General features: G+C 39.3%; 1 protein-coding gene and 1 non-coding gene across 7 annotated transcripts; both read left to right on the top strand.

Annotated features, from left to right (window-relative positions):
• The first annotated feature begins 535 nt into the window (after positions 1 to 535).
• On the top strand, positions 536 to 25,089 carry Nap1l1 (nucleosome assembly protein 1-like 1). Of its 6 annotated transcripts, XM_087559334.1 has the most exons (16): positions 536 to 675; positions 7,694 to 7,730; positions 12,162 to 12,247; positions 13,420 to 13,522; positions 17,131 to 17,272; positions 17,480 to 17,560; positions 18,181 to 18,309; positions 19,118 to 19,189; positions 19,858 to 19,997; positions 20,312 to 20,457; positions 20,584 to 20,603; positions 21,194 to 21,316; positions 21,790 to 21,819; positions 22,322 to 22,372; positions 23,038 to 23,103; positions 23,702 to 25,089. In XM_087559334.1, the coding sequence occupies exons 2-15, from the start codon at positions 7,714 to 7,716 to the stop codon at positions 23,071 to 23,073; spliced, it is 1,176 nt and encodes a 391-aa protein (XP_087415460.1). In that variant the 5' UTR covers positions 536 to 675; positions 7,694 to 7,713; the 3' UTR covers positions 23,074 to 23,103; positions 23,702 to 25,089.
• On the top strand, positions 7,904 to 8,046 carry LOC120093965 (small nucleolar RNA SNORA48). The gene has a single exon (XR_015626240.1). It is a non-coding gene; the product is annotated as a small nucleolar RNA SNORA48 (small nucleolar RNA).
• Positions 25,090 to 27,065: the final 1,976 nt, after the last annotated feature.

Consider the following 27,065-nt stretch of genomic DNA (forward strand, 5'->3'; position numbering starts at 1 on the left):
AATAGTTCTTTGCTTCCATTCAAATGAGCTAACGCAGAAACGAAGGGTTGCATATCAAGTAAACATGATGTGGAACACCCTGAAAGTTGTAGAGACACCGCTGCAGTGGTCACAAGGAAAGAGCTGTGGTTCTTAGCCAGGGTGGGAAAATGGTTTCAGAGAGGAGGGAGAAAGGAGTGCGGGGATTAGGCCTGGATGCGGATGGGAATCCCAGCCAGGCAACTGCAAGCCTAATACTAGGCTTCTGTCCCTAACCCAAGGGCAAGGAGAGCCAGAGGCGGGACGTAAGCGTCGCTGCAGTGAGATTGGGATTCCACCCTAGCTGGGAGGGAAGAAGAGGTGGGGAGCAGAAGACCGCCTCTGGCGGGAAGCCTAAGGAGCCGGGGAAGAAAGACGGCTCTGTTACCAGGCAACAAGGCCCAGGCCCGCCTCCCGCTCCCGTTGCTAAGCAACGCCGAGGCCAGGGGGAGGGCGGCGGAGCAGCCCTACGTGCTGACGCTAATTGTATATGAGCGCGAGCGGCGGGCTCTCGGGTCTTTTTTAGCGCCATCTGCTCGCGGCGCCGCCTCCCGCTCCTCCCGCCGCCGCCGCCGCCGCCGCCGCCGCCGCCGCCGCCCTGAGTCACTGCCTGCGCAGCTCCGGCCGCTCGGCTTCGCGTCCGAGCCTCCTGGAACGGTAACGGCTGGGACTGGGATGGCCGGGGAGCGGGGCCTGCGAGGTGTTGGGCTGAGGCCGTGGGTAAGCGCTCCCGAGGGGCAGTGCGGCCTGAGGGACCCGGAGGAGCGCCGGCGGCTGCGGGGCGCGCGGGACGGCGAGGCCGCGGGAGAGCGGAGGAGGAGGCCACGCCGCGGGGCGCCCCGGCCTCCTCGGCCTCGGTGTACCCCACCACGAGGGGATCCCGGCGAGGCAGGCCGCGGGGATGGGGGACATGGAAGGAACGGTGGCCGCGAGTTCCGCCCGCAGGGAGGGGCTGCGCAGGCCGCGGCCTCCGCGCGGAGGAGCTCGGGCACGTGGGGACCACGCCACAGGCGGCCGGAGACCCCTGCGGGGGCCCACCCGACCTCCCTTGGAGTTGGAGGAGGGGTCGCCAGGAGTACCAGCCCCCCAGACGGTCTCACTGGCTCCCTCGGTCTTCCTGGAGGAAAATGTGCTAGCGGATGGGAGGATGGAGGGACGAGCAGCCTCCACCGCCAGGGTTCTAAGGGGTTAACACGTGCAAAGCGTTCAGCTTAGCTATTTTTTTTTTTTAACAAAAGAATTGTTTTGTGTCTCACAGGTACAGTTAGAACTTCGATGGGTCCCGCGGCCGGGGTATATTTGTGGAAAGATTTGATCCTAGTCTCCTTAAACCTCCAGATGGTTCTGAGACGAAAATGAGAAGGGCTGGCTTGTTGGGGGGGGGGTGGTTTATTAGACCAACAGCGTAGTTCTTCCTTTCAGGAAGCCCTCAGGATTCAAACTAGGAATGGAGTGGAAGGGCCGCGAGACCAAGCTCAGTGCGCCACATTTCTATAAAGCTCTCTGGAGTGGCTTTGAAGAGAGGGTGGAGACGGGTCCTGTCTGGAGGGCAGGACTTCTCAGATTCAAAGGATGCCTCAGGCACCCAGGCTGTCTCCTGACTCCCAACACTTCTAATTTCAGGAGAGCCAACATAAAGTTTGCTAATTTTGAAAGTAGATGCCATCAAAACATCTTTTCAAACTTAATATCCAAAGAATACTTTGAGTTAGGGGAGTACCTAAAATTTAATTTATTTTAAAACTACAAGTAAGCGTGGGGGGGTGTTAGTGGTCTTGGGGAATTCTTATTTCTCAAACTTGTTTTCTGTTGAAGCATACATCCCAGATCTAAACTGTACGACTACTTTAATTCTAAGTCTGGATTGGAGGGATTTAATTTAGCATTAGTAAGGACTTAGACATCTGTCATAAAATCTTGACTTAATACATGTTCTTTTCAAGTCAGCGTTTAGATTATTAAATAGAAGTTAAAGACCCGTGACATCAGCAAGAAAAGTTTTGTTAGACTTATCTGTTGCAAAAAATCTGTTCTTTTTTTGTTTTTATCTTTGGCCCTATAATTGACAATACTTTAATACTGATTGTGGCACCTCACTTGTCCTTTCATCAGATTAAAAATAACACTCTTGGCAAAGCCAATGTGTCTAAAATTCTATAGTTTATCTCCTTATTTCCTTGCTTGTGTTGGCTTCAGGTGACCTAAACCAATAAATACTGGAAAGGGACTAAAAAAGAATTTGATGATGTCAAAATACATTGCTTATTTTGTTCAGTTAAAGTTCTCAAAGGATTAAAGAATCTTATTTTATAGGAATACGTGTGATCATTCTAAAACTAAGCCTTTTCTGATCTGTATCTCATACCATGAGCAGATAAGTGATTTGTCTGGGTATGAAGTGTTAACCTGTGAGGATTGGGAGGAAAGTTGGAAAAGGGTAAGGTAATTATGGTTTGCTTTACAGAAAAACTGTTGAATTGGTTAAATTCAATTCAACCTAGTTTAATTCAAGTAGCAAGTTTTTGTACGTGCTAGAGGTAAGGTCATGGGAGTGGCTGCCTTACACATCCTTTGAGACCACTGGACCATGTTACTGGGTTGACAGGAAGGAACCACTACATCTTGGGTTAGCAAGATTGGTAACCTCATTGGTAAACCTGTACAATTTGGACTTTTTTATATTCCAAAGTTTCACATTGTTATTTGTTTTTAAAGTGGAAAAGGAGCTGTAGCTTATTAATATTGCAGGGGCTGGAGAGCTGGCTTAAGAGCACTCACTGACGGTTCTTCCAGAGGACTTGGGTTCAATTCCCAGCACCCACATGGCAGCTCACAATTGAAACTCTGGTCCTAGGGCATCCAACACCCACATGGTATACAGACACAAATGTAAGCAAAACAAAGTTACAAAACAATTTTTTTAAGGATGATACTACAGGGGAACAGATTACTGAGGCTTTATGACAGGTTTTCTAATGTAGCTCTACTGTCCTGAAACTGTGTACAGACAAGACTGCCCTTGAATTCAGAGATTCTCCTGGCTCTGAAGTGCTGAGATTAAAGGCATGGCATTATTTAAATTCCACATGGATCATTTATTCAATGCTGTCAGATAGCATTAACTTTCCTTTCTTTTTGAAGTTGTCTCAGGGGTTGGGGATTTAGCTCAGTGGTAGAGCGCTTGCCTAGGAAGCGCGAGGCCCTGGGTTCGGTCCCCAGCTCCGGAAAAAAAAGAAAAGAAAAAAAAAAAGGTTTGAAGTTGTCTCACTGTATAGAGCTTAGGTAGTAGTATTAACATTTTAAGTAGAAAACAGGTCTGGCGTGGTAAAAAGCTTATTTAGGGTTACTGGGTTTTTGCAGTGAAGATATACAGGTTGATTTTAAATTTTAAAGCTTCATTTTGTGTATGAGGGTGTTACCTACGTGTCTGTACCATGTGCATGCTTGGTACTTGTAAAACTTAGAAGAGGTGTTATCCTCTCAGATTGGAGTTTCCGACAGTTGTGAGCTGCCAAGTGAGTCGGCTTCAGGTTGTGCAGGGAAAACAAGGGTTCTTGAACATTAAGCAATCTCTCTAACCCCTTATATTGAGTTTTAAAAGATGGTGTCTGACTTGAAGTGCTGGACATCGGTGTGAAATTTAAAAGCACTGTCCTGGGATTTGCTGTGCGGAGAAGCTACAGTGTAGTTAGGTGGTTTTGTTTCAATATGGAGTTTGCCTGCATTGTAATTCAGTAGTGGCTGCTTAAGAGCCTTAGTGCATGTCTGAGCTACCTGTGACACATACTTGCATATGGACAAATCGTTACTAGTGAGTGAAGGTAGCTAGTCCTTTCTATGTGTACATTTGCTGTTGGGTTCTTTTTTACATGGAAGGTGGTGGTCTCAGGTAGTCATTTTGCTTGGGAGTTTAATACCTGGCCAGTTGTGACTTGATTTGCTATCACTAGAATGGATAGTGAGTGTTTAAAACAGTGCTGTTTAGGCTTGAATTGGAGCCATGTTTGGTGCTGAGCCCCGAATTAAGGAGACTGTTCCAAAAGAACAGTCAACATCTGAAAGTCTTGGGATGGAATGAGGTCTGGGAGAAAGAAAGGTCCAAGTCATTGAGTTTCTGGTTTCTTTCTCATCATGAAATGACTGCCTGCTTCACCATGCAGTCACTATTTTTCTAAAGAGGAAAAATTTGTCTGCTAATATCTCAGGGAAATTTCCCAGAAAGTGATGATGCATCAGAAGGTGGTAAGTAGTTTTGATACTGGATGCTTGGACATCTGGCTATTAGAAGACCACAAACTGGATTAGAGTGTTTTGTGTCATCAGTTGTTTTGTGGTGTTTTTTCTACTTTCTGTTGAAGATTTTACTTAATTCAGATGAATTGATTTAAGGAAAATTAGAAACTAGCATCCTTTCCCATTGAGGTGGTTTGTGCACTCTTGGGTTCCACACTGAAGTTTTTCTGTCACATACTGGTCTTGAGTTTTCCCCCCATGGTAGTACGGTTTGGTTAGGGTTGTATATTATTTTACTGTTGTAATGATGGTGGGATTCTTATTTACTGGATAGGGTGACACACACCTATCACTAGGTGACACACTAGGGTAAGGGCCAGACGGTCACTTAAGCTCAGCAGCTTGAGTACATCCTGAACAACATAGTGTTGCCATGTAAAAACATTTAGATGTATGCCCAACTCTGTCCCAAGTGTTTTTTAGACTGTACCTGCAGTCACTTCTAGTTAAAGCTATTTGTAAGAGAGCATTTCTAATGACATTGCTTGGAGATATTTTCTGCTTCCAGTTAGCTGCTTCCCCTTCATTTAATTTTCTTTGTTTTTTAAAGGCTTTTGGTTGCAGATGGAATAAACCATTGGTTAATACACTCAAGGGTCAGCATCTAGCAAGCATGGGTACCACTGCCTGTCAATGCTTTGCCATTTCCTGTTGTCTCAGTTGTTTATCTTCATTAGGAGAGTAGGGTTTACTGGATTCCTTTGAACTGTGGATTGGTGTCTTTCATCACTTCTAGACATTTCTTAATGTTCTGTCCTTTATACTTCTTAGCCTGTGTTGTGTCCAGTCTCAGACTTTGTTACTCTAGCCCTCTCCAGGACTTCCTCACTCAGGCCTGGCTTGCTGCAGTGTGGCTTCCCAGCTTCCTCTGAACATGGTCCACTTCTCAGCGAGTCCAGTTTATCCTTAAGCCAACCTATTTAGCTTGATGTCATTATTTTTATTCCGGACGTTCTATTTCGTTATTCCCTATATTTGGTATCTTATAATAGATGGTTGTCTTGTTGTAGAGGATGTTTTCTTCCTTCAACTCCCTTTACTCTTCCTCCCTGAGATCAAACTCAGACCTTTTGAATGCTGTGGGGGAAAGTCTTTGAATTAAATATTTAAACTTTTGTAGTATAGGACCAGTTTTCTGCTTTTATGAATTAGAGACTAAGGAAGAAGGTATCTTTCACTTTTTGATCTGCAAGTGCCTTTGAATACATTATCAGAGCCCACTAAGCTAGAGTTTAAAAATTTAGGGGACCGAATAGTAGATGAATTAGGGCTATTAGTCCAGGAGAGATAGTGTATTTTTTTTTCTGGGATGTAGCATTTGGGATTTCTGTTTAATTTGGTAGGGTTGCTGTAAAGGTTTTATGGGGCTGGGAATTAAACCCAAGGCATTACACATAGTAGGGAAGTTGAGCTGCTAACCTGAGTGCCCAGGATTTTGATAGCTCAGGGCTGTTAAAACTGAGTTTCCATTCTAGGCTGGGTGGCACCCACATAGTCTCATTTAAAGAGGAACTACAAAACATTCAAAGCCATCCTTGGCTCTGAACTGAGTTCTAGGCCAGTTCAAGTCAGTGCTGTGTGAGGTGCTGTCTCATTGCACAGGGAGCTATTGAAATGCTTCAGGTTTAGCCAGTGGCTGTGACTTCCATGCTTGTGCTGTGTCAACTCCTCCCCAGATAAGTGAGGTTTTGGGTTTTTGTTTTTTAAGTCTGATAATGGCAGTTGACCTTTGAGCAAAAGTAGCTTCCAAAGACATCAGCTTTGGCCTTAAGGATTTCTTAACTGTTTTGCTAGGGCTTCTGTGCTTTCACAATTCACAGTTTTAAAATAAAATTTATTCTGTACTTTGGGTTTTCAAAAGTCATCTGAATGAAAGTTTTTCACAAGAATACTGTTTTTATATGTGTCTGTAGGATGTCTCCCTGGGAACCGAGGCTTACTGATTTCCTTTAAGATGAATGGCTACTGGCCCCCAGGATCTGTTGGTCTCAGCTCCTTCCCTAGTGTTAGGATTGATGGCAATCCTGTCTGCATACAGTATTACTTGCTCAGTGATGAGGGGCAGAGCTCAGACTCCTAGTACCCATGGATAGCTGTAACTCCAGAAGCCCTCTTATGGTTTTCCTGCACACACATTGTACTGGTTTGCCTGTACTCACGTTGTACACTATACAATGAGCTGCATGTTTCTTAGTTCTTGTCAATACAGTGATAGCAGAAATCATAAGTGCTGCTTTTAGGCTTCAGTCCTAAGGCATTCCCATGTTCTCACTGTTTTTTGGTGATACAGCATAGCTGTTTTGGTGGCTGGGCTGAGTCTTCAGCAGTGCAAAGAAGCCATGTCCCAAAGGTTTGATAATACGCCACAATGGAAGGCTGAAGTACAGAGAGCAAGGCCGCCCTGCTGGTCTGAACCACCTTTATGATCACGTGACTGAGAAGGAGCCGCCTGTTGAGGTTGCTATAGTGTTGGGTTTCTGTTGTAGTTCTCTTCATCCTAACCCTGATTCAGTAGTCTTCAGACGCTTCCAGATGCTAAGAGGAACCTAAGAGGGTTGCTGTAAGAACTAGGTTTTTAGACAGTTTTCTCTTAGCTCAGGCTGGGTTCCATCTCCGAATGCATTAGCTGTTCTTAAGTACGGGGGCCAGTTTTCATAAAGTAGCTGAAAGAACTAATAGTTACACAATGCTGGAGCTGTTAAAGACTCTAAAAGTCATAGAAAGTTTTGCTTTTTGAAATGAATTTAAGTTAAATTAATGGTTTGGGCTGGCAAGATGGCTTACTAGGTAAAGTCTGCTACCAAGCCTGATGACCTCAGATTATCCCAGGATCCGTATGGAGAGTGAACACCAGCTTTTGTAAATTGGCCTCTGAACTCCTCAAATGGAACACACACAATAAATAAACACCATTTTAAAACAGTGTTAAGAAACAAAGTGGGTTGTCTGGGTGTGGTCGTGCACACCTCTAGTTCCAGTCTTGGAAAACAGGGTCTCTCTTTGGGTTGAGACCAGCCTGGTCCATGTAGTAAGTTTCAAACTAGACAGGGTTACATGAAGAAAACTTGTCTTTTAAAAAAAACATTCTAAGGGGCTAGGTAAAAGTTGACTTTTTACTATCATTAAAAGTATTTGAATAAAGGTCACTGATCTATAAATCTGTTAAATGTGGTTTCTTTGAATTATAAAAGCTAGCTTCTGAAACTTGTTTTCTTTTGTATAATAGACTCTGTTCCATAATTCTTAACACTTGTGATTTTTAAAGGGAATATAAAATGACTAGATTTAGTGTTTTATTGATTCCTATGGTTTCACTTCGAGTGTTTTTCTTTAAGCAGAAGTCATGCTTGTTTTTAACACTGTTCTCTCTTTTTTTTCTTAGATATTTGGAGTTCTTAAAAGATGGCAGACATTGACAAGTAAGTGGGGACTTTGGTCCTTTTTCAGATAATTTGTTGTGATGTAGTTAATAGGGCAGATTGTAGATTATAGAAATGGATGGTGCTTATGTCCTTTGGTACCTATTATACTATTGGAAGTTAGGTGGAATACTCTTAAAATACATTATATAATCATTCAAATAGAGTACACCACCCCCTGGCAATGGGCAAAGAGACCCCTTGTTAATGGAGTTGTTCTTACATCAGTCAGGGGCAGAGCAGACACAGGCCTTTGTTCATCCTAGCTTGATGCCTGGCTTGGTGGCCAAAGCTGTTTCATGCCTAGGGCACAGCCGTGGCCCCCCGCCCCGCCCCGCCCCAAATAGTCAGTACTTGAAAGGCAGAGTTTCTGGGAGTTTGGAAGCTAGCCTGGTCTATCTGGTAAGTTCCAGGACATCCAGAGCTACATAGTGAGACCCTATCTCCGAGAATACCAAAAGGAAAACATACTGTTTGACAGTATTTGTTCTTAGAGAGTACTGACTGTGGTAATAGATCATAAGTACTTGGGAAAGTTTTTATCATGTATATATATAATCTCAAACCATACTCTTATTAACACTGTGTGTAAACATGTAGAATTGAAACAGCAACTATGCACGTACTTGGGAAAGTTTTTATCGTGTATATAATCTCAAACCATTCTCTTATTAACACTGTGTGTAAACATGTAGAATTGAAACAGCAACTATGCACATGAAGAGTGGACCCCTCTCGGGTGTATTTTGGTTCACTTCACTTTTCTTTAGAATGTTGATGCTGGCTTGGGGAGGCGGGTGGGGCACTACTGGCAATAGAACCGAGGGAACACATACTAAGTAAAATCTCTGCCCCTGAGCTGTCTCCAGCTGAGTAGGTTTTGAAGAACTGAATAGGAAACACTGACTTGAAGCAGTGTTGGCTTTTAGTGGCTTGAACTTGATTTTCTACAAGGGTTCTTGATAGCTTGGAACATAGGTGTAAGCAAGTTTTCACAGTGTGTGTTTCAAGTGTGGATGGATGTCATACAGAATTATGGTCTGGGAGAGTGGAAAGGCTGCCCAAGATTTGTCACATTTAATTTGACAGTCTTAAAATTAAAATACAGCACATTAATTAAGGTCGGCAGTAGCTTTTTAGATACCAAGGGCATGTATTGGGAGACAGGAATTTACCGTAAGGCCAGCAAATAGGAAGTATGTATACCAGTTCTTACCTGTCTTCATACATGCTTGCTCTCTTTGGAAGAGGACAGGAAATTATAGAACATTGACATGGCATGACTGAAAGATTGTTTATGCTTGATAGTTACGAAGTAGAATTCTGAATGAACATTTTTATTCAGAATTTTGAAGGCACTGTTCCTACTTTGCCTCTAGTGTGATACTGAAATTCAAAGCCACAGTTCTGATCACTTATGCATTGTTTTGATAAATTTCACTAATTTGGCTTTAGTTTTTAAAATGTCTAGTTTTGTCTAACTTATCACTTGATAAATAACCTTACAGTGGTGGGCCCTTTGATTCGGCCGAGTTGGGCGACTTTCAGTTGTACTTGTCCATTGGCTTGTGTCTTCTTCTGTAGCTCTTGTTAGGTGCCTTGTGCTCCTTTGTCTCCTAGCTGGTCCTCATCCTTGTCTCCGTGCTCTTCTTTCTGGACAGATATATAGAAACTTTTCTGTCTGTGTTCTCAAATCTATAGCTTTAGTCTCTCTTGCTTTTCGTTTCTCTTTCTGATTTCATTGCTTGTCCTGTCTTTGAGTGTTTCTTTCCTATTTAGTCTTATTTACTCTTAAGTTTTCTTTTCTCCTTTTGTTTTAGACTTAGTTTGTAATAGACTTTCCTAATGAGATAGGATCATCTGCTTGTTAAGACTGCTGTTGAGGGATCTGGATGAGAGAGAGCATTGAGAGACATTAGCAGTAGTTGATGAGAAAATAAGGCTTGGTAGAGGGTCTCATTATTGTGGGACTCTGCCGACGGCTCAGGAGTGTTTGTTTTCTGTAAGAACTCCCTAATGTCAGTGGTTTTCCTGGATGAGCAGTGTTGGATGTACAACTGCCTTCTAGTGTTGTAGGAATCAGCTTAGAATAAGGCAGCTAGGGAGGCCTTCAGCATACATATATATGTGTAAAACTAGTCATAGTAGGTACTCAATGTCTCCTTCCTCAGGCCAAGTTGTGAGCTCCATTTCCAGAGTAGAAACTGCCATGTTTCTGAAAGGACTTAGGGACTAAATTACTTAGTATTTTAGCTCAGTCATCCCCAGTTTGCCCACTTTCATCCTTTGGCCCTACTTAGACGTGCTGTCACTACCGTTATTTTATACTGTCCATCATGCCAAACATTCACGTTTCCAACTCAGATTTCAGTTCTTTGAATAAAGTTGATTGCTGCTTATGTTTTCTGGCTTCACAATTTTGCTGTTCTCCTTGCCTTGACACTTAGTCCTAATTCTTTATCTTAAGTAACACTTAAAGACTCTTTCTGTTTTTGTTTTGTTTTAAATTGATTGTAGAATTATTTTATGTATGAGTGCTCTATTGGCATGTACACCTACGCACCAGAAGAGGGCATCAACCCCATTATAAATAATTGTGAGCTACCATGTGGTTGCTGTGACTTGAACTCTGAACCTCTGGAAGATCTGAGCCATCTCTCTAGCTCCTTGATTTTAGAAGTATTAAGTTAGATACTATCTCGTCATCTTAGCTTAATAGCCATCATTTTGTAAACAGAAAAACTTCAAATTGATTCTAACAGCTTGATTGCTCTCCCCTGCTATTTAATTTTATATGGCAGTTAGGCTTGAGAGAAGTGACTCTTCAAAGAGCCAGGGAATGAGAAAGGCTTAGAAGTGAGTGTTCTAGGTATTTTGAGTATTAAAAACTACTCAAGTAGTTATCTCAGCTGTTTCTTATGTCTTATGTTCTAATGCTAAATTTGTAGTATTTATAGAAACAGAAGTAGGCTAGATTTGACCATATGATAATAGGTTGTGAAATTTTTTAAAGACTTAAGATAGAGTTCAGAAAATATTTGAAGATACTAAAGGAGCAACTGATGCATGCAACCTCCGTCTCTGTGTGCATGCACAGAAGATCATAAGGAGTCAAAGAAACCGAGTTTCTAGGACCATAGATTTCTATTAGCCTAGTAAGTTTACACACAAAAGCAATTTAACATATTAAATCTAGATGGTAAATAGGGCATGTGTCTATCTATAGTCCCAGTAAGCACTCTGAAAATTGAAGCTGGAGAATAGTTGGCTTTGTAGGGTGCCCTGTTAAACATGGCAAAACCTTGTCAAGCAAGCAAACAAACAAAACCCAAAGGAAAATTGTCCTTAATCTCACCCCTTCCAGTGCTAGATGGAATCTCATATAGACAAAGTAGGTGATTCTCCAAGATGATGAGAAAGATATTACCTTTCACCTAATGGAACCATCCTGGTTAAACTTTAAGCAAGATGTTAGGTCAAAGATCTTAACATTTCTTCTCCATCGTTACTATGAAGTTTTTGAAAAAATGTCCAAAGATAGTACAGTCCTGTAAGTAGTCATAACCCTCAGTGTTTAACAGGATATCTTGGTTTTTGTTTGTTTGCTTGGTGTTTTTAGACATGGTTTCTCTCTGTAGCCCTGGTTGTCCTGCACTATAGATAGACTAGGCTGGCCTCTAACTCACAGAGATCCACTTGCCTCTGCTTCCTGACCACCAGCCAGGATCCTCTGTTTTAGATCTAACATCATTATTCTTAGATTTAGTTACTTAACATTTTCTGGGATATCTCATGGTCTAATGTGGCTGCTAAAGCTATAGTTGTCTTATGCAGAATGGAAGCTATCTACCATTTTGCAAGGATTCCTAAAGTTTTAAATTATTTGTGTTGTATATGATCTCACTGCCACAGCCAGGGCTGCATGGTAACAACACATCCTATCAAAAACAAACAGGATAAAAGAACTCAATAAACTCACTGTTGAAAATAAAATCAGGCCAGGTAGTGTAGACCTGTAACCCAGCACGAGGTAGGAGTGTCAGAAGACGTTGAAGCCTATCTCCTGCCATGTAGGATGGATACATGAAACAGATGTACAAAACCAGCAGCAAATAAAATACCACTGTCAAAACTCTAGTCCTAGATAAAAAAGAGGCAAGGTATTTCGCTGCCCTATTTATTGAAATGAAGGTTCTTTATTACAAGGATGCAAGAATGTAGTCTTTGGATACGTAAAGAAGGTTACAGCTTTACAGGTTGAAGAATATACACTGTTGTTGGCTAGATGGTTTTAAGTAGTGGTGTTAAACACTTGAGTTAATAGAAGACTGAATTTCGGTCCTGAAAGAAGCATATTTATTTAGCCAGTTTCTCTAATCTTGTTTTGTAATTCATACATTTAAACTATGGTGTGATGCTATGACATTGTAGCAAAGAACAGTCTGAACTTGATCAAGATTTGGAAGATGTTGAAGAAGTAGAAGAAGAAGAAACGGGTGAAGAAACAAAAATCAAAGGTATTCTTTTAAATTACTTCAGGAGCCAGTGACGTGCTGGCATTTGTGTTCTAGTGGAGAATAATGAGAACATCCCCCTTTCCTGGACTCTGCCCTTTGTCCTCCACCTCCTGGTCCTTTCCTTAGGTCAGTAACTGTATACAGAGGAAGCAGTAAGCAAGGACGATGGGAGTATGTGCAGTCAGTCACTCAGCGTTTTCCCACTACTGCTGGAGTTAAGAGCATCTAGCCGTGTCAGTAACTGACTTTACTCTTTAAGTGAGACATACCGGAAGGTCTGGAAGTAGGCTTTACTTGGCAATGCTTCTAAGCTGTGTTTACTATTTAATTGTTAGAAAGCATTGTATATGTCCTTCAAAGTGCATCCTCTTAAACACCAAAAGGGCGCTTGATCGTGTACACAGCAATAATTTGTACAAGGAGTAGTACTGATGGAGGAGATGTGGTCCAGGAGTACCAAGGTAACCAAGTGACTCACTTTCATTTCTAGCCAGATGGATTTTAATTGTGAAAATAAGAGTTTCTAATTGATGTTGCTAAATGCCTATTGTTATAATTGTATATCATGTAGTTACTAAACTATCACTAAAAGCTGATTGGTCTCCAAGAATAACTGATAAATTTTATAAATTCAGCTTATATTTAAATTAAGTATAATTGTAAAAAGTCACTGGTCACTTTTGGCCTTAGTTACAGTAACCTTTGACTATTTTTGCTACTAAGTTAATATACAGGAAAGGGAGAAATTATATAAAATTTGTATGTTATAATCTCAAAATTACACATGTACATAAGCAACATTATCAACAACATCCATATAACCCCTTTTTCTGTGGCCTAAAATTGTTGGTACACTTAGAGATTTCTGGTGTTGACTGCCTTCAGATTACTGTCATGTCTCAGACACCTGGATGAAGTTCTGGGCTCCAAGGTGAAAGATGGATGAAATTTAAGATATTAGAACCAGAAGAGATTGTGTCCATTGAGCTTGTGAGACAGGCCTAGAGAGATCCTGTGTATTAGAGATCTTAGAAAACTGGACATCTCTACATTTCTCATCAGAGCAGACCAGCATTTTATGGGCCTGTTAGGAAGAATTTGTGATTGGACTGTCAGTGGGAAAGAAACAATGTCATAAATCCCTCTTTCAATGCCCCCTTTCTTTTTAAAAGCACGTCAGCTAACTGTTCAGATGATGCAAAATCCTCAGATTCTTGCAGCTCTTCAGGAAAGACTTGATGGTCTGGTAGACACACCAACAGGATACATTGAAAGGTACAAGATCTTTTTTTTTTTTCTACCTTCCTCATTTATCTTTTGCTAAAAAGCCATCTAAGTTTATCTGTGTGATCCTGGGAAGCTAATGTCTATTAGTATCTAGTATAAGATTTGGGGAAGTGACGGTGGAAACATCTTGGGTCTTGCTTGGTTCAGGTCTGTAGGAAGTATATGATCTTAGCCGTTTCTATGATAAGTTTGTTAGAAATGGTACAGAATTAGAAATACAGATTTCTTTTTTTAAATACGGATTACTTCTTGTAGTTTAAAGCTTAAAGTTCCTCAGCTTTCTGTTTTTAAGGTCCACGTGTACTCTTTCCCTGCTTACTGGAAGTGTTCCCTGGCTCTGTGTCTCCTGTTATGTCACCTCCTTCCCCTTTGCTAGGACTGTCTTGACACAGATTGTAGTGGATGGACGAACATCACTTTGTATATCCTTGTAAGGAACTATAATGGTTTCTTTGAGCTGTTTCTCTCATAGAATTGTTACTCAGAGGCCAGCATTCTTTACCTGTACCAGTCTTGTAGCAAGATTCCTAGACGTGCTGAGTGTTTAGTGTGAGAGTGGCTTTATTCCCGTGTCTGCCAGACGTTGGCATCCAGCTTTCGTAGGTTGTTTCTTGTGAACTAGTCTAGAAGCTATGATCTTGTTTTACTTGTATTTTCTGGCAGCTGCTTTTCAGAAAGTGTGAGCCTTGTCATCCATTTTGTATCCTCTGCCCATTCTTACTGACGTTACTTTCATTTTGTTAGAATATTTTATGGAAGTCTTTGCATAATCATTTTCATCTTTAGCATTGTAAAATATTATCTATGGAGTCTTTCAGAAAACAGAAATTTTTAAATTTTATATTAGCAAAGTGGCTGGCCTGTTTTTCATTTTATGTTTGTGGATTCAAATTGCTTACGAAGTCTTAGCTCCTATATTCTTCTTGTTGGCTAGTTCTTTTGTGTTTTCTTTTAAATTTAGGTCTTTCATTTCTTCAGAGTTCAACTTTGTACTTGGTACAGGTAAACATTCATTCCTTTTTAATAAGTTCTTACAAAACTCCATTAACTGAACTATTCCTCTTTTCTATTACATACTTAGATACCGTGGCTTCATGGTAATGTCTGAGGGCAAGTTGCTTCCACTCTCAACGCTAGGCAGTGTTCAAGGTGATCAAGGTGTGACTCTTTTGTTCTTGTCACATTTGACCTTTCAGTAGATCTGGCAGACAAGATGTTTCCTTTCATACTGTCCTATGTATACATAACGATCTAAACTCCCTTAACCTTTATGCTACGTGTTTGACAGGGTTCTCAAGTTTTTTTAATTCGTAAGGTTTGATATTGGTTACATTCAAGTTCATGGGTTGGCAGAGTTAGTATATCTTACCATCATCTGGTCTGTATACTTGTATTTACAGCACATGCTGTCTCAGCTTTGTGGTTTTTTTGCATGTGATATTCCTGTTGTGAATAGTATTTTATATTGTATTCCTGCTATACAGAGAATTGCTGTATTTTTCTAGTAGTATTGCTAAAATCATTGGAATAATTTCTAGTCCTGGCCGGCCTGGAACTTGCTAAATAGACAAAGCTGACTTAGAATTCTCAGAAATGTTGTCTGCCTTTGCCTCTCAAGTCCTGGGAATAAAATCATTCTTTTTATTTTATTTTAAAATCTAATTTGGTTTGTCTTAAGTCTTGTGTTAATTTTGGTTTGCTAAGTTCTAAACATATATGTAGGTTAGGTTTAAAATGGGCAATTGTCTTGATCTTACTAATGTATCTTAGCACCTTCATTCCTCTCCCCTCAGAAGGGGCTTCTCTGTAGTCCTTGCCATCCTGTAATTAAACTCTGTAGATCAGGCTGGCCTCCAACTCAGATCTGCCTGCCTCTCCTCCCAAGTGCTGGTTAAAGGTGTGCTCAGTGACCAGGCTCTTAATTTACCTTGGATTTCCTTTGCATTTCCTGCTGCTCTCTCCCTTATTTCTGGCTGATTGTGTACTTAGCTTTGTCTCTCAGTTTAATCTGTCCTTCATGGCATTTGAATTCTTATTTTTATGTAGGTGCATATATGTACGGGGTGGGGTGCTAAGAAAGAAAAGTGGGTCCTAGAAATTATAGGTGGTAGTGAGCAAGCCCCATGGGTGCTGGAAAAATAAATGCAAGAGCAGCAAGCACTAAGGCACTGAGCCAGAGCTTCAACCCTGTCTTGTTTTTGTAGCTTTTGTAAATACTGGTGGGTAGCAGATGCATTTGTGATACCTAGAATTTAATGCCTGGAACCCGAACAGAAGTGAACCTTCTCACATCTCAGTGTGGTCATTTGACCTATGCACAGCTCCCCCACCTGGGCAATAATAATAAAAACTTAAATGTACGTGCAGAGAGAGGCCTTATCCTGGTGGTAATAATTCTAGTGTGACCGTGCTGTGTAAGCCGTCTGTATTTCCGTGTAATAATTCCTGCCTTGGTCTGGAAGTTTGTATGAAGGATATGTTAAAAACATGGGTTTATGCCTTTGTATTTTCTAGATTCTTTTATTCTAACATTAAGGTTCATATTCAACTTTTGCAATTTGAATGTGGTTTTTATTTGGTATTATAAGTTAAAGCGGGCTGGAGAGATGGCTCAGCGGTTAAGAGCCCCGACTGCTCTTCCAGAGATCCTGAGTTCAATTCCCAGCAACCACATGGTGGCTCACGACCATCTGTAAAGAGATCTGATGCCCTCTTCTGGTGTGTCTGAAGACAGCTACAGTATACGCACATATAATAAATGAATTTAAAAAAATAAGTTAAAGCACTAAGTTACTTTTTTATGTTTCATTTTTTTAAAAAAAGGTTTATTTATTTATTTTTGTATTAAAGTGTTGTGCCTCCATGAACATAATGTACACGTAAGAGGGCTTTGGAGTCCGTGAGTCTGGACTTACAAGTGGTTTGCAAAGTCTATGTGGGTACTAGGAATTGAACTGGGGTCTTCTGCAAAAGCAGTAAGTGCTCATAACCATTGAGCCAACTTAGCAGCCCAAGTTTCTTAAGTTCCTGTGTGTGTTTTGAGACATGAAGCCAGTTTGTTCTGTCCTCAGGCTCACCTTACTATGTAGCTTCTTGGCGCTCTGTTCTGCCTATAGATTCTGGGGAATCCAACATAAGTTGTCAGGCCTGTGTAAGAAGTAGGAAAAAAACTGATAACAGTTGAGTTCCTTAGTTTTAACTACTTCAGTGGTTAGGTAAGAAAATTATTTTACAAAAATTTAGAAAGAAAATTCAACCCGGATTAAGGTTATTCCTTGTTTTTATCTAGTTATTTGGGTATTTTTTTCTCCTATTGATTCATTCTACCTGCTTTTATTTTTTTATTTTATTTTTTTCTTTTTTTCGGAGCTGGGGACCAAACCCAGGGTCTTGTGCTCGCTAGGCAAGCGCTCTACCACTGAGCTAAATCCCCAACCCTCTACCTGCTTTTATAATGAAAGGATCTGTATGTCTATTTTGAATTTTAGTTACTTTAAATTCCTTGTTTCAACTCAAATGAATCCAGTTTTATGTTTTAGTTTTAATGTATGGAAAGTTTGACTTGTGTTTTTCTATTATTTTATATAATTTTTCAGCTTGCCTAAGGTAGTCAAAAGACGGGTGAATGCTCTCAAGAATCTTCAAGTTAAATGTGCACAGATAGAAGCCAAATTCTATGAGGAAGTTCATGACCTTGAGAGAAAGTATGCTGTTCTCTATCAGCCTCTGTTTGATAAGGTAATGATTTATACTACTTTCTAAGCTAACTCAGAGAAACAAACTTGCAGGAACTGGTTTAGATATCTCAGTGGAATGGGTATTAGAGGTACATGTGAAACATAGTAATTATTAAAAGTTGTAGTATTTACTAAGTAAATCAGAAACGAGTAGTTTAAAATTTTAGGTGCTATTGTTTTTACATAAACTCTTTTTTTTTTATTTTAGCGATTTGAGATCATTAATGCAATTTATGAACCTACAGAAGAAGAATGTGAATGGAAACCAGATGAGGAAGATGAAGTTTCGGTTAGTACCTTACAGTTTTCTGTAATCTAGATAGGACCATAATCAGTGTTTAGAAGTAGCATTTATGTACGTATTGTGTATGGTATTAGATAACAACTCTGGAAGTGCTGGGGCAGCAGATGAGCTGTTGTTCAGCCGGCAGCGCCTACTTTTGCATTCCAAGTTTCTCATAGTTTCTTTTGCCCTTTTGATGGCTCGTGAGAGAGAGAGACAGAGAGACAGACCATGAGGTTCCCCAGTGACCAGCCTGCACTGAGTAATGACAGCTGTGAGGGAAGGCTGTACTATGCCGTGTGGCCAGGCTGCCTCCTTTAGTATCACCACTTCTGCAGGGTATAATCAGGGTTATTTTGAATAAGGATCTCAGAGACTGAACATTGGATACGTTTCTGTTTGCTGTGGTTAAAAATCTTGTTAGTGACTTTATTCTTTTTCATATGTTCCTAAAGTTCTTGATGTGGGTGGTGGCTATGAGAGCATTGATTGCTATGTATGAAATAGAAGTTGTCCAATGAGTGACAACAGAAGTTACACAATTAAACTAGAATACTGTTGATTGAAGGTTGAGAGTTTATCCAAAGACCCATTATAGTCATTCCATTGTGTGCTGTCTTTTCAAGGAGGAGCTGAAAGAAAAGGCCAAGATTGAAGATGAGAAAAAGGATGAAGAAAAAGAAGACCCTAAAGGAATTCCTGAGTTTTGGTTGACAGTTTTTAAGAATGTTGATTTGCTCAGTGATATGGTTCAGGTAATTTAATTCATAAAACTACCTATAGTTTTATGATAAGATTTTAAGAGAAGTTTTTTGATATTTAAATATCTGGTTTTCTCATGGCTTACTTACGGTTTTATATGAAGAAAATTCAGTTTTGGTTAATCAGAATATTTTAAAGTCATTAATGAAGTGGTATCTTTGACCATCATTATTAGTTGGTGCTTTCTCATTGTTTACAATACCTTCTTGTTTTTCTGTGCTTAGTATCCAGGTAGGGTGTTTAATTTATATTGCACTAAAAAATCTTTTCAATTTGAAACTTGTTAATCCAGGGGCAATTTGCATCTTAAACTATAAAGCTACTTAACTCACTTATAATGTCCCTGGAAAACCAACACAGACATCGCCTTCTTTGGAACTTCCCGTCTGGTTCCTGAGCCACTGCCATCTGTGTAGTCCTTGAGCCCTAGTTTGTGACTGTTAGGGTTACCAGCGGCGAAGAACTGATCTCAGTGACGAGTGGCAGTGCATTTCTGCTCTGCCAAAGTAGAGAAGGGACACGCAGCTTGAAACCACAGCAGATAATCAGGAAGTATTTTAAAATAAACACAGCCTTTTATAGATTTTATTTTTCAGACTGGTCAGACAGTGTGCTGAAGAAGCACAGTAATGAGGTGGCCTCAGGCAGCGTCAGTATAAACCTTGTGGTGAAGAAGTAGGGTTCATAGTTACTTGTGTAACAGACATTGCCTATATCTAGTCTCTAGTTTTTGTGTGGTAATTAATAGAACATTTACCCTAAAATGCCAGATTAGATGCTAATTGTTATTTTAATTTGAAGGAACATGACGAACCTATTCTGAAGCACTTGAAAGATATTAAAGTGAAGTTTTCGGACGCTGGCCAGCCTATGGTAAAAGAAGTTTTAAATGCTTAGTTTTGTAGTATGTTGTTAAAGAAACGTTTTAAACATGGCATTCAAGAGTTTTGCTGAAGTGTGGTATTAAAGCTGGTACTGGGTACTCTTAAGTATGTGCATGTTTGGGTTTGGTGCTTGTGACTTTACACTTCCATCTACTCCTGTGGGATTTAAGCCTTTTAGAAGTAAAGATAGTGATCTTAGATTAAAGTAGATTATTTTTAGAACAGGGAAATTATTAAAGGTGTCTGCCCAGGAATGACTCCACGCAAATGATGCTTGAGGGGATAGAGATCAGCTAATAACCCCTTCTATGTCAACTACAGGCAATGCTATTAATGAAGGATCACTGTCTTAAAGTCAAGTCTTTTCAAGGTTGGAGTTGAGGGTGGAAAGAAGGGACACTTGGTCCTTTATTTAGTTTTACCTGACCTAAATAAATGATAATTTAAGTAGAAACCATATTGTTCATCTTGTGCCTTTATTTAACTTTGCCTGTAACAGAACTAAGGGTTTCTCTAGATCCCTGTTAGAGTTGTATTTCAGAGTGAGGTAGAGCATTAGGCTTTGGTGTATGCTTAACAAAAACAACAGGTCAGAGTGTTTACTAATGCACTGAAATTTACCGTTTAAGAACCTAACTAACATTTGTTTTCTTTTAGAGTTTTATCTTAGAATTTCACTTTGAACCCAACGAATATTTCACAAATGAAGTGTTAACAAAGACTTACAGGATGAGGTCAGAACCAGATGATTCTGATCCCTTTTCTTTTGATGGACCAGAAATTATGGGTTGTACAGGGTGAGTTAATTGTACCAGCGTGTTTTGTGTTTAACTGTAGGTAGAGTTTTCAGTATGCCCTGTGTTGTCCTGTTGGGTTTGTTTGCAGCCTGACATTTTAGTCTCTTCTGTTTTCCTCTGGGTCTGACTATCATATATATTTATGGGAAGGAATACACTATTCACTTTCTTTATAGGTCATGTTAATGCTATTTTAAATCAATTTTAAAATTTTGTTTAGAAAATCTCAAATTTTAATTTGACATGTAAGCACTTGTAAAAATCTAGTAATCACATGTGCTAGAATATCATAAAAACATGTTGTGTTTCCTAAGGTGCCAGATAGATTGGAAAAAAGGAAAGAATGTTACTTTGAAAACCATTAAGAAGAAGCAGAAACACAAGGGCCGTGGGACAGTTCGTACTGTGACTAAAACAGTTTCCAATGATTCTTTCTTTAACTTTTTTGCTCCTCCTGAAGGTAAGTAGTGAGTAGTATTTCAGTTTAGGTCGGGCACTGATGTGTGTTGTGTTGTACTTTGTGCTTAATTTCTTTCTTTTTTTTTTTTTTTTTTTTTTCTGATTTGGATTTCTTTTAATTTTGCAGTTCCTGAGAATGGAGATCTGGTAAGTTGAGTTTCTAAAAGACACTGACATTGGCTGGTCTTGAACTGAGATCCACCTGCCTTTCCTTCCCCAGCCACTGGGATTAAAGGCATGTCCGGCTATGCCTGCTAAAGACTCAGTGCTTTATGTGTGTGTGTTAGTGTTTGCCCGCATGTGTGTATGGGTCCCGTTTGTGTGACTGATGCCCACAGGAGTCAGAAGGGCATAGACTGAATCTTCTTGAAGAAAGTTAATATATATACAGTGTTCTTGTGGGTGCTGGGAACTGAATCCTGGCTCTTCTGCAAGAGCAGACAGTGAGCCTGCTAAGCCATCTTGTCAGCCATAGTTTTGTTATTTCCAAAGGAATGCACTAGTGTACCAAAGTTTCTTTTTATGTTTTGCTCTTTAAACCCAAAGTTCCATATAATAAACAGTCCTAATGTCTTATTACAATTTTTCTTGGTGTATATGCTGGCTTGCTAACTTATTTCTGAGTATCAATAACATGCAAATCCAACACATATAGATGGCTTACTTGGTAAGTGACAGGCAGGCAGAGTTGGAACTTTATCTCACAGGCCGACTAACCGGACAACTCTCTTTAATAGGATGACGATGCTGAGGCAATACTGGCTGCAGACTTTGAAATTGGTCACTTTTTACGTGAGCGTATAATCCCAAGATCAGTGTTATACTTCACTGGAGAAGCTATTGAGGACGATGACGATGACGTGAGTACATTTAAATCCTGCTGTGGGGTCATCTATTGGGGTTATCATACATAGTCAGGATTGGTAAGAAGTTAGATTCACTTTTCATAAAGTAGGCTATAGAAGGGTTCATAATGAGTCTAATCTCTGGATAGCTTTTCTCAATTGTGAAGTCTCTTTAGGGTATTTGCATTCGTTTACAATTTGATTTTGTTTTTCTGTTAGAAATAATATTCTAAATTGGTGAAATGTGGTTCCCTTTATTTATTTTATTTTGATGTCATGAAACAAGTAGAACTCTTGACTGTTCATGGCAACACTGTTAGGTGATGAAGAGGCCCTAGGGAGGCCTGGAGCAGAGCTCGCCACTCACAGCAAGGGCAGCGTTATGCTTGCTGTTTCTTTTTGATCAATTTTAGTGTTCCAAATTATGAGTGTTACTGATCTGTGCTTGCTGAGTCGTTAGTCACTCACACTCACTTGTCTTTTTTCAGTATGATGAAGAAGGTGAAGAAGCTGATGAGGTAATGTTTACCAAATGAGCAAATAATTCACTGTATGACACTGAGGAGCAAATTGAGTGATTAATGTATTCCTTTGCTTATAATCATTCTGTGATTTGGGATAAATTTTGGAAACTGATTTTAGAATTCTACAGCCAAACAATGTATGTATAAGGTTTCAATAAATAAATTGCAAAACTCAGCAACATTTTTTTTTTTTATTTCAAATAATTTTGTTCTGCTGCAGGGTTATCAGCTCTTTGAAGAAGTCAAAAGCTGCAGTAAACTTTTTCAACGTTGGCTGCAGTAAATCTTTTCAATAAAAGCTGTCTGGATGTCTCAAGTTGTGTTGGGAAATTTTTCATATTAGAAGCTTTCAAATTAAATTGTATTATCAACAAACTCTGTAATCATGAAAATCTGTTGACCCATAGCTATAACTTGTATAAAATTTCCATACATTATGAGCCAGTTTTTTCTAGTATGTACCTACTTCATGGATGCATTTTGAACTTTAATATAGGAAGGGGAAGAAGAAGGAGATGAGGAAAACGATCCAGACTATGATCCAAAGGTGAGCAAAGCTGGCTGTTCTTCCCTGCGCTAAAGAATAGATGAGATGGTACTCGCTTAATTGCTCATTATTTGGGATTTGGCCTTTTTAAAGAATTATACATATTGCATAGATTGTTTTCCATGCAAAGAAAAGTTATAATTAGTCAGCTAAAGGAAATCTGGATGGAGGAATATTTTGAACTTTGGATTTTCCAACTACTGTTAAAATGATTTGATTCCTAAAGGTGCCAGTTTAATTCTTGGAATTTTAGTGTTAGTAAAGCATTTTCTCTTTCAAAGTATATAATAATAGATTTCGGGACTCATTTGAAACCTAGAATTTCCTTTATTTTGTTCATCTACCATATGCTGTAAAATAATGGAAAGAGACTTTAAGTAGAAGTGAAGTTAAGAAGACATTTTGATATGAATTAGTGTTACAGCTAGATATAAACAAACAAAAATTGACAATGTCCAATACAGTGGTTATTTTAAGGTTATAGATTCTCTCAGGAAATAATGCTTTATTAATGTATACTTCAGTGACTTTGAACATTAATTTGTTGCTCTCCTATATTTTCTGTCTTCACTGTCTTTACAAGACAAGATATTTTGATAATTATTGTTTGAAAAATGCATTAAAATCAGTAGAAGGTAGATTGACATGTTGTTTTCCTTTAACAGAAGGATCAAAACCCAGCCGAGTGCAAGCAGCAGTGAGCAGTGACTGGCCTTGAGGACGGCCTCCCTGTAATAGCCTAAACATGACTCATTTACTTACAGCCTTATGGTTTTGTATTTTCTTGATAGAATCAGTAAGTTTCTAAGGGAAAGGAAATTGATATTTTGCAGACCAATTTGTTCTAACCAGCATCCCAACTCTAGCTCTGTCAGCCACGTTACCGCATCCACCCTTTACTGCATGCTCAGGTCGCTGCAGTCTGGTTCTCCTGGGAGATTTTCATCATGTAGCTATTGGATACAATTATGAAAACCAACTGTTGAACATATTTGGAGTAGCTGTTTCTTTCCTAGAGAACCAAAGCTGTTTCAGCTGGTAGAACAGGTTGAAGCCCGCCTGCATTAGCTGTGCTTTCCGTTATGTTTAGAGGGATGCACAGGCACGACATCATTCCAGGAAGGAAAATTGTGGTTAAGAATTTCCAGTAAGATCATACTTAATAGCTGAGATTTTTAAGGCATTTTTATGTTTTCAATGACATAACAAAAGTCAACTCATGCTTATGGCAAGGTGAACAAACCCTAGGTTCTCTTCAGACGTTAATTGATAGTATTTAATGTACGTTGAAAGTTAACCTCCATTAATGACATCTTTTCTTTGTGGTAGGGCCTACCTTCTGCTTTCCTGGAAAAGATGAATATACATCATTTGAACCTATTTTGAGTTTTTCTGTTGTTTTGTTTGCCTAATTTTGTTTTTATAGCTTAAAATAAAAATATGACACAGTCTTAGCTCTCACGGGATGCTGTCTCAGTTTGTACTGATTGAGGCTATTGCAGAGGGTGAGTTGGAGTTCAGGGTGCCTAGTTGTCTATTGAACAGTGTTGAGGAGGTAATATACACGCTTTAAGAATGTGAAGTGCTTAGTTGTTTGAACAGAAATTGCGCTTGTTAGAGCTGACTGTTTACTCTGGCCTCAGTGCTAAGGGTGAGGAGTGTCATGATGAGCCCTGCTGTTTACTGTGTATGACTAAGGATGGATGGGTAGTACTGTTGGTTCAACTACCTCAGCTCTGTTACAGCATATTGGGATAAATCTCACAAATGCTCTCAGTCTTACAAAATGCTCAAAAAATTGGCCTCTGTACCACGAGTGTGATGCTCAGCGACATATTCACACCAAACTGATGATTAAACTGGAGAATGAAGTTTAAAACCCTTCTGTATCTGGGCATGTGGCTCCTGTTTTAGTGGGAATGAGTGAAAGTCGTGTATGCTTTCAAGAGATTGAAGGGTTTGGGGTTTTTTTTGTTTGTTTGTTTGTTTGTTTGTTTGTTTGTTTTTGGAGTTAACTTTTTATACCCCACTTCAGATATTTCAAGCAACCACATTGTAGCAAATCCTAAGGTGGTAATGAGGCAGGGAGGTGGCATTAGTTTCAGAGCATGAGAGCCACATTTAAAATACCTCAGGCTATTTACTGTTCACTGTGGGAAAGAAATGGTCTCTGACAGGGTTTAATTGAATTGGACTTGGAGGAAGTTCCTGCTGTTAATAAAATTTACATTGAAGAAACTTTTTTTGGAGGTGATAGTTCTTTTTGTGAGATTTTAATATTAAGCTCTTAGAATGTGAATACATTCTATAGCCAATATCTTCCTGAAATTTTTAACTACTGGAAATCCTTAACCAACTATATTTTCTTCATTTTGAAAAAGATTTGGTTGCTTTTTCTTAGATGGTTTGTGCTATTTTCTGTAATCATAGTTCATCTAAACACAGCCTATTTTCTTGAACATTAAAGTTTATAACTTACAGATCTCCTTTTCAGTAACCTTACAGACTAGCGCAGTCTTCCCTTCCTTCTGTAGGAGGTAGCTGTTGCCAAAGTGCAGAGGTAGCTGGCTCTTGTCTAATGGGAAAGTGCTGTGTGGAGCTTCAGGGGTCAGTCTTTCTTGTGACATCTGTCAGTCCCCAAGTGGTTCTATTCTCCTCTAGAAGTCTGAAATATGTAATCTGAAATCCTTAATAAAATTGGATCTAATTTTATAAAATACACTGGTGATATTTGAAGTTTTTACAACTATACATAACGTTGAAGGGAGAGCTGCCAATCCTGTGCTTAAAATTCTGATCTATTAAAATTCATTAAATTTAACTCATCAAAGCAATCTTAGTACCAACATAAAGGAAGATGTCTGTTGTTCTGATACAGTGAGGTGGCAAAGGAAAAATGTTACTTACCTCATTTTGATCTCATTCACAAAAATCACATAAGAAAGGAGACATGAGCTTTGCGCTTTGTTCTGTTTAGTGTCAGTGGTTGGTGTATATGATAAGTCTTGAGGTAACATAAAAATTTTCTATCCGTGTTTGTAGTTTTGTACTATTACATCTTATAAAACAGGTGCTTTTGAAAACTTACCTTGATACGCAGGAGTATGAAATCTAATAACCACATACTTGATTTCAGGTCTTGGTTTTAGGATATAACCATTATTGTTTAGTCTTATGTGAGTTTTAGGCTTAGTTTTTAGCTTTAAATTAAAACAAATGTTGATTTAGATATACAGAATAATACAATTTAGAAGAAGCCTGATTTATAGGGAGTTTGGGCAATACAGATGTGCCAATCACTTTTTAAAAATTGCATTGTATATTTCCTAGGTAATTGAAAACTCAATTTGAAAAACCTTAGATAATTTATTAAGTCTCTTAAGTAAACGTACATATCTAGCAGTGGCAACAAACCGTACTGCTGGTTGGACTAATGAAGGTCTATCACATGATTTTAGAGAATGGAGTAGAAACTATTCATTTGAAGATTTTTTTTTTTAAACAGATTTTTGCTTTCATTTGACATCTCACAGTAGTTTTAGGAAGAAGTTAAGTTGATGACATGTTTTCATATCAAAGGAGAATTGGGCACAAAAAAGTTATTACCAAGAAGTGAGTTATTGACTTTAAACTTGATACAAAGCTCAAGTTGCTTAATGTAAAGGTAGTACTTGAAACTACAGGATCAGAAATGCAAGTGACAAACCTGAAGTTTATTTTATGGTTTGGTAAAATAATTTCTGCCACAATAAAAACTTGAGGTAGGGATAAGCTGGAAATCTGGCATTTGGCTAAAGGAACCAGGCTAGAGTGCTCTAGAGCTTGGGAGTGTGTCCTTTGCCTTACAGAAGCTTTACAGTTTTATGAGATCCCATTTGTGGATTCTTGATCTTAGAGCATAAGTCATTAGTGTTCTGTTTAGGAAAATTTCCCAGTGCCCATGTGTTCGAGGCTCTTCCCCACTTTTTCTTCTATTAGTTTGAGTATTATCTGGTTTGATGTGGAGGTCCTGATCCACTTGGACTTGAGCTTTGTACTGGGTGGTAAGAGTGGATTGATTTGCATTCTTCTACAAGCTGACCTCCAATTGAACCAGCACCATTTGTTGAAAATGCTATCCTTTATCCACTGGATGGATGGTTTTAGCTTCTTTGTCAAAGATCAAGTGACCATAGGTGTGTGGGTTTGTTTGTATTTCCACTGGTCCATCTGCCTGTCTCTGTACCAATACCATGCAGTTTTTAATCACTATTGCTCAGTAATACAGCATGAAGTCAGGGATAGTGATTCCCCCAGAAGTTCTTTTATTGAGGATAATTTTAGCTATCCTGGTTTTTTTGTTATTCCAATTGAGTTTGCAAATGCTCTTTGCAAAGTGCTCTTTCTAACTGAAGAACTGCTTTGCAATTTTGATGGAGATTGCGTTGAATCTGTAGATTGTTTTTGGCAAGATGTCCATTTTTACTATATTAATCCTGCCAATTAATGAGCATGGGAGATCTTTCCATCTTCTGAGAGCTTCAGTTTCTTCAGGGACTTGAAGTTCGTGTCATACAGGTCTTTCACTTGCTTGGTTATAGTCACCCCAAGGTGTTTTATATTTGACTATTGTGAAGGCTGTTGTTTCCCTAATTTCTTTCTCAACCTGTTTATCCTTTGAGTAGAGGAAGGCTACTGATTAGAGTTAACTTTG

The sequence above is a fragment of the Rattus norvegicus genome, chromosome 7 (genome assembly GCF_021556685.1).
Source record: "Rattus norvegicus strain SHRSP/BbbUtx chromosome 7, alternate assembly SHRSP_T2T, whole genome shotgun sequence".
NCBI classification, from domain to species: domain Eukaryota; kingdom Metazoa; phylum Chordata; class Mammalia; order Rodentia; family Muridae; genus Rattus; species Rattus norvegicus.

Bases quoted from the DNA above. Each gene is read 5' to 3' on its own strand.
- Nap1l1 (XM_087559334.1), top strand. The intron at 19,190-19,857 runs GTAAAAGAAGTT...GTTTTCTTTTAG, and splicing joins CGGACGCTGGCCAGCCTATG to AGTTTTATCTTAGAATTTCA. The intron at 20,604-21,193 runs GTAAGTTGAGTT...TCTCTTTAATAG, and splicing joins TTCCTGAGAATGGAGATCTG to GATGACGATGCTGAGGCAAT.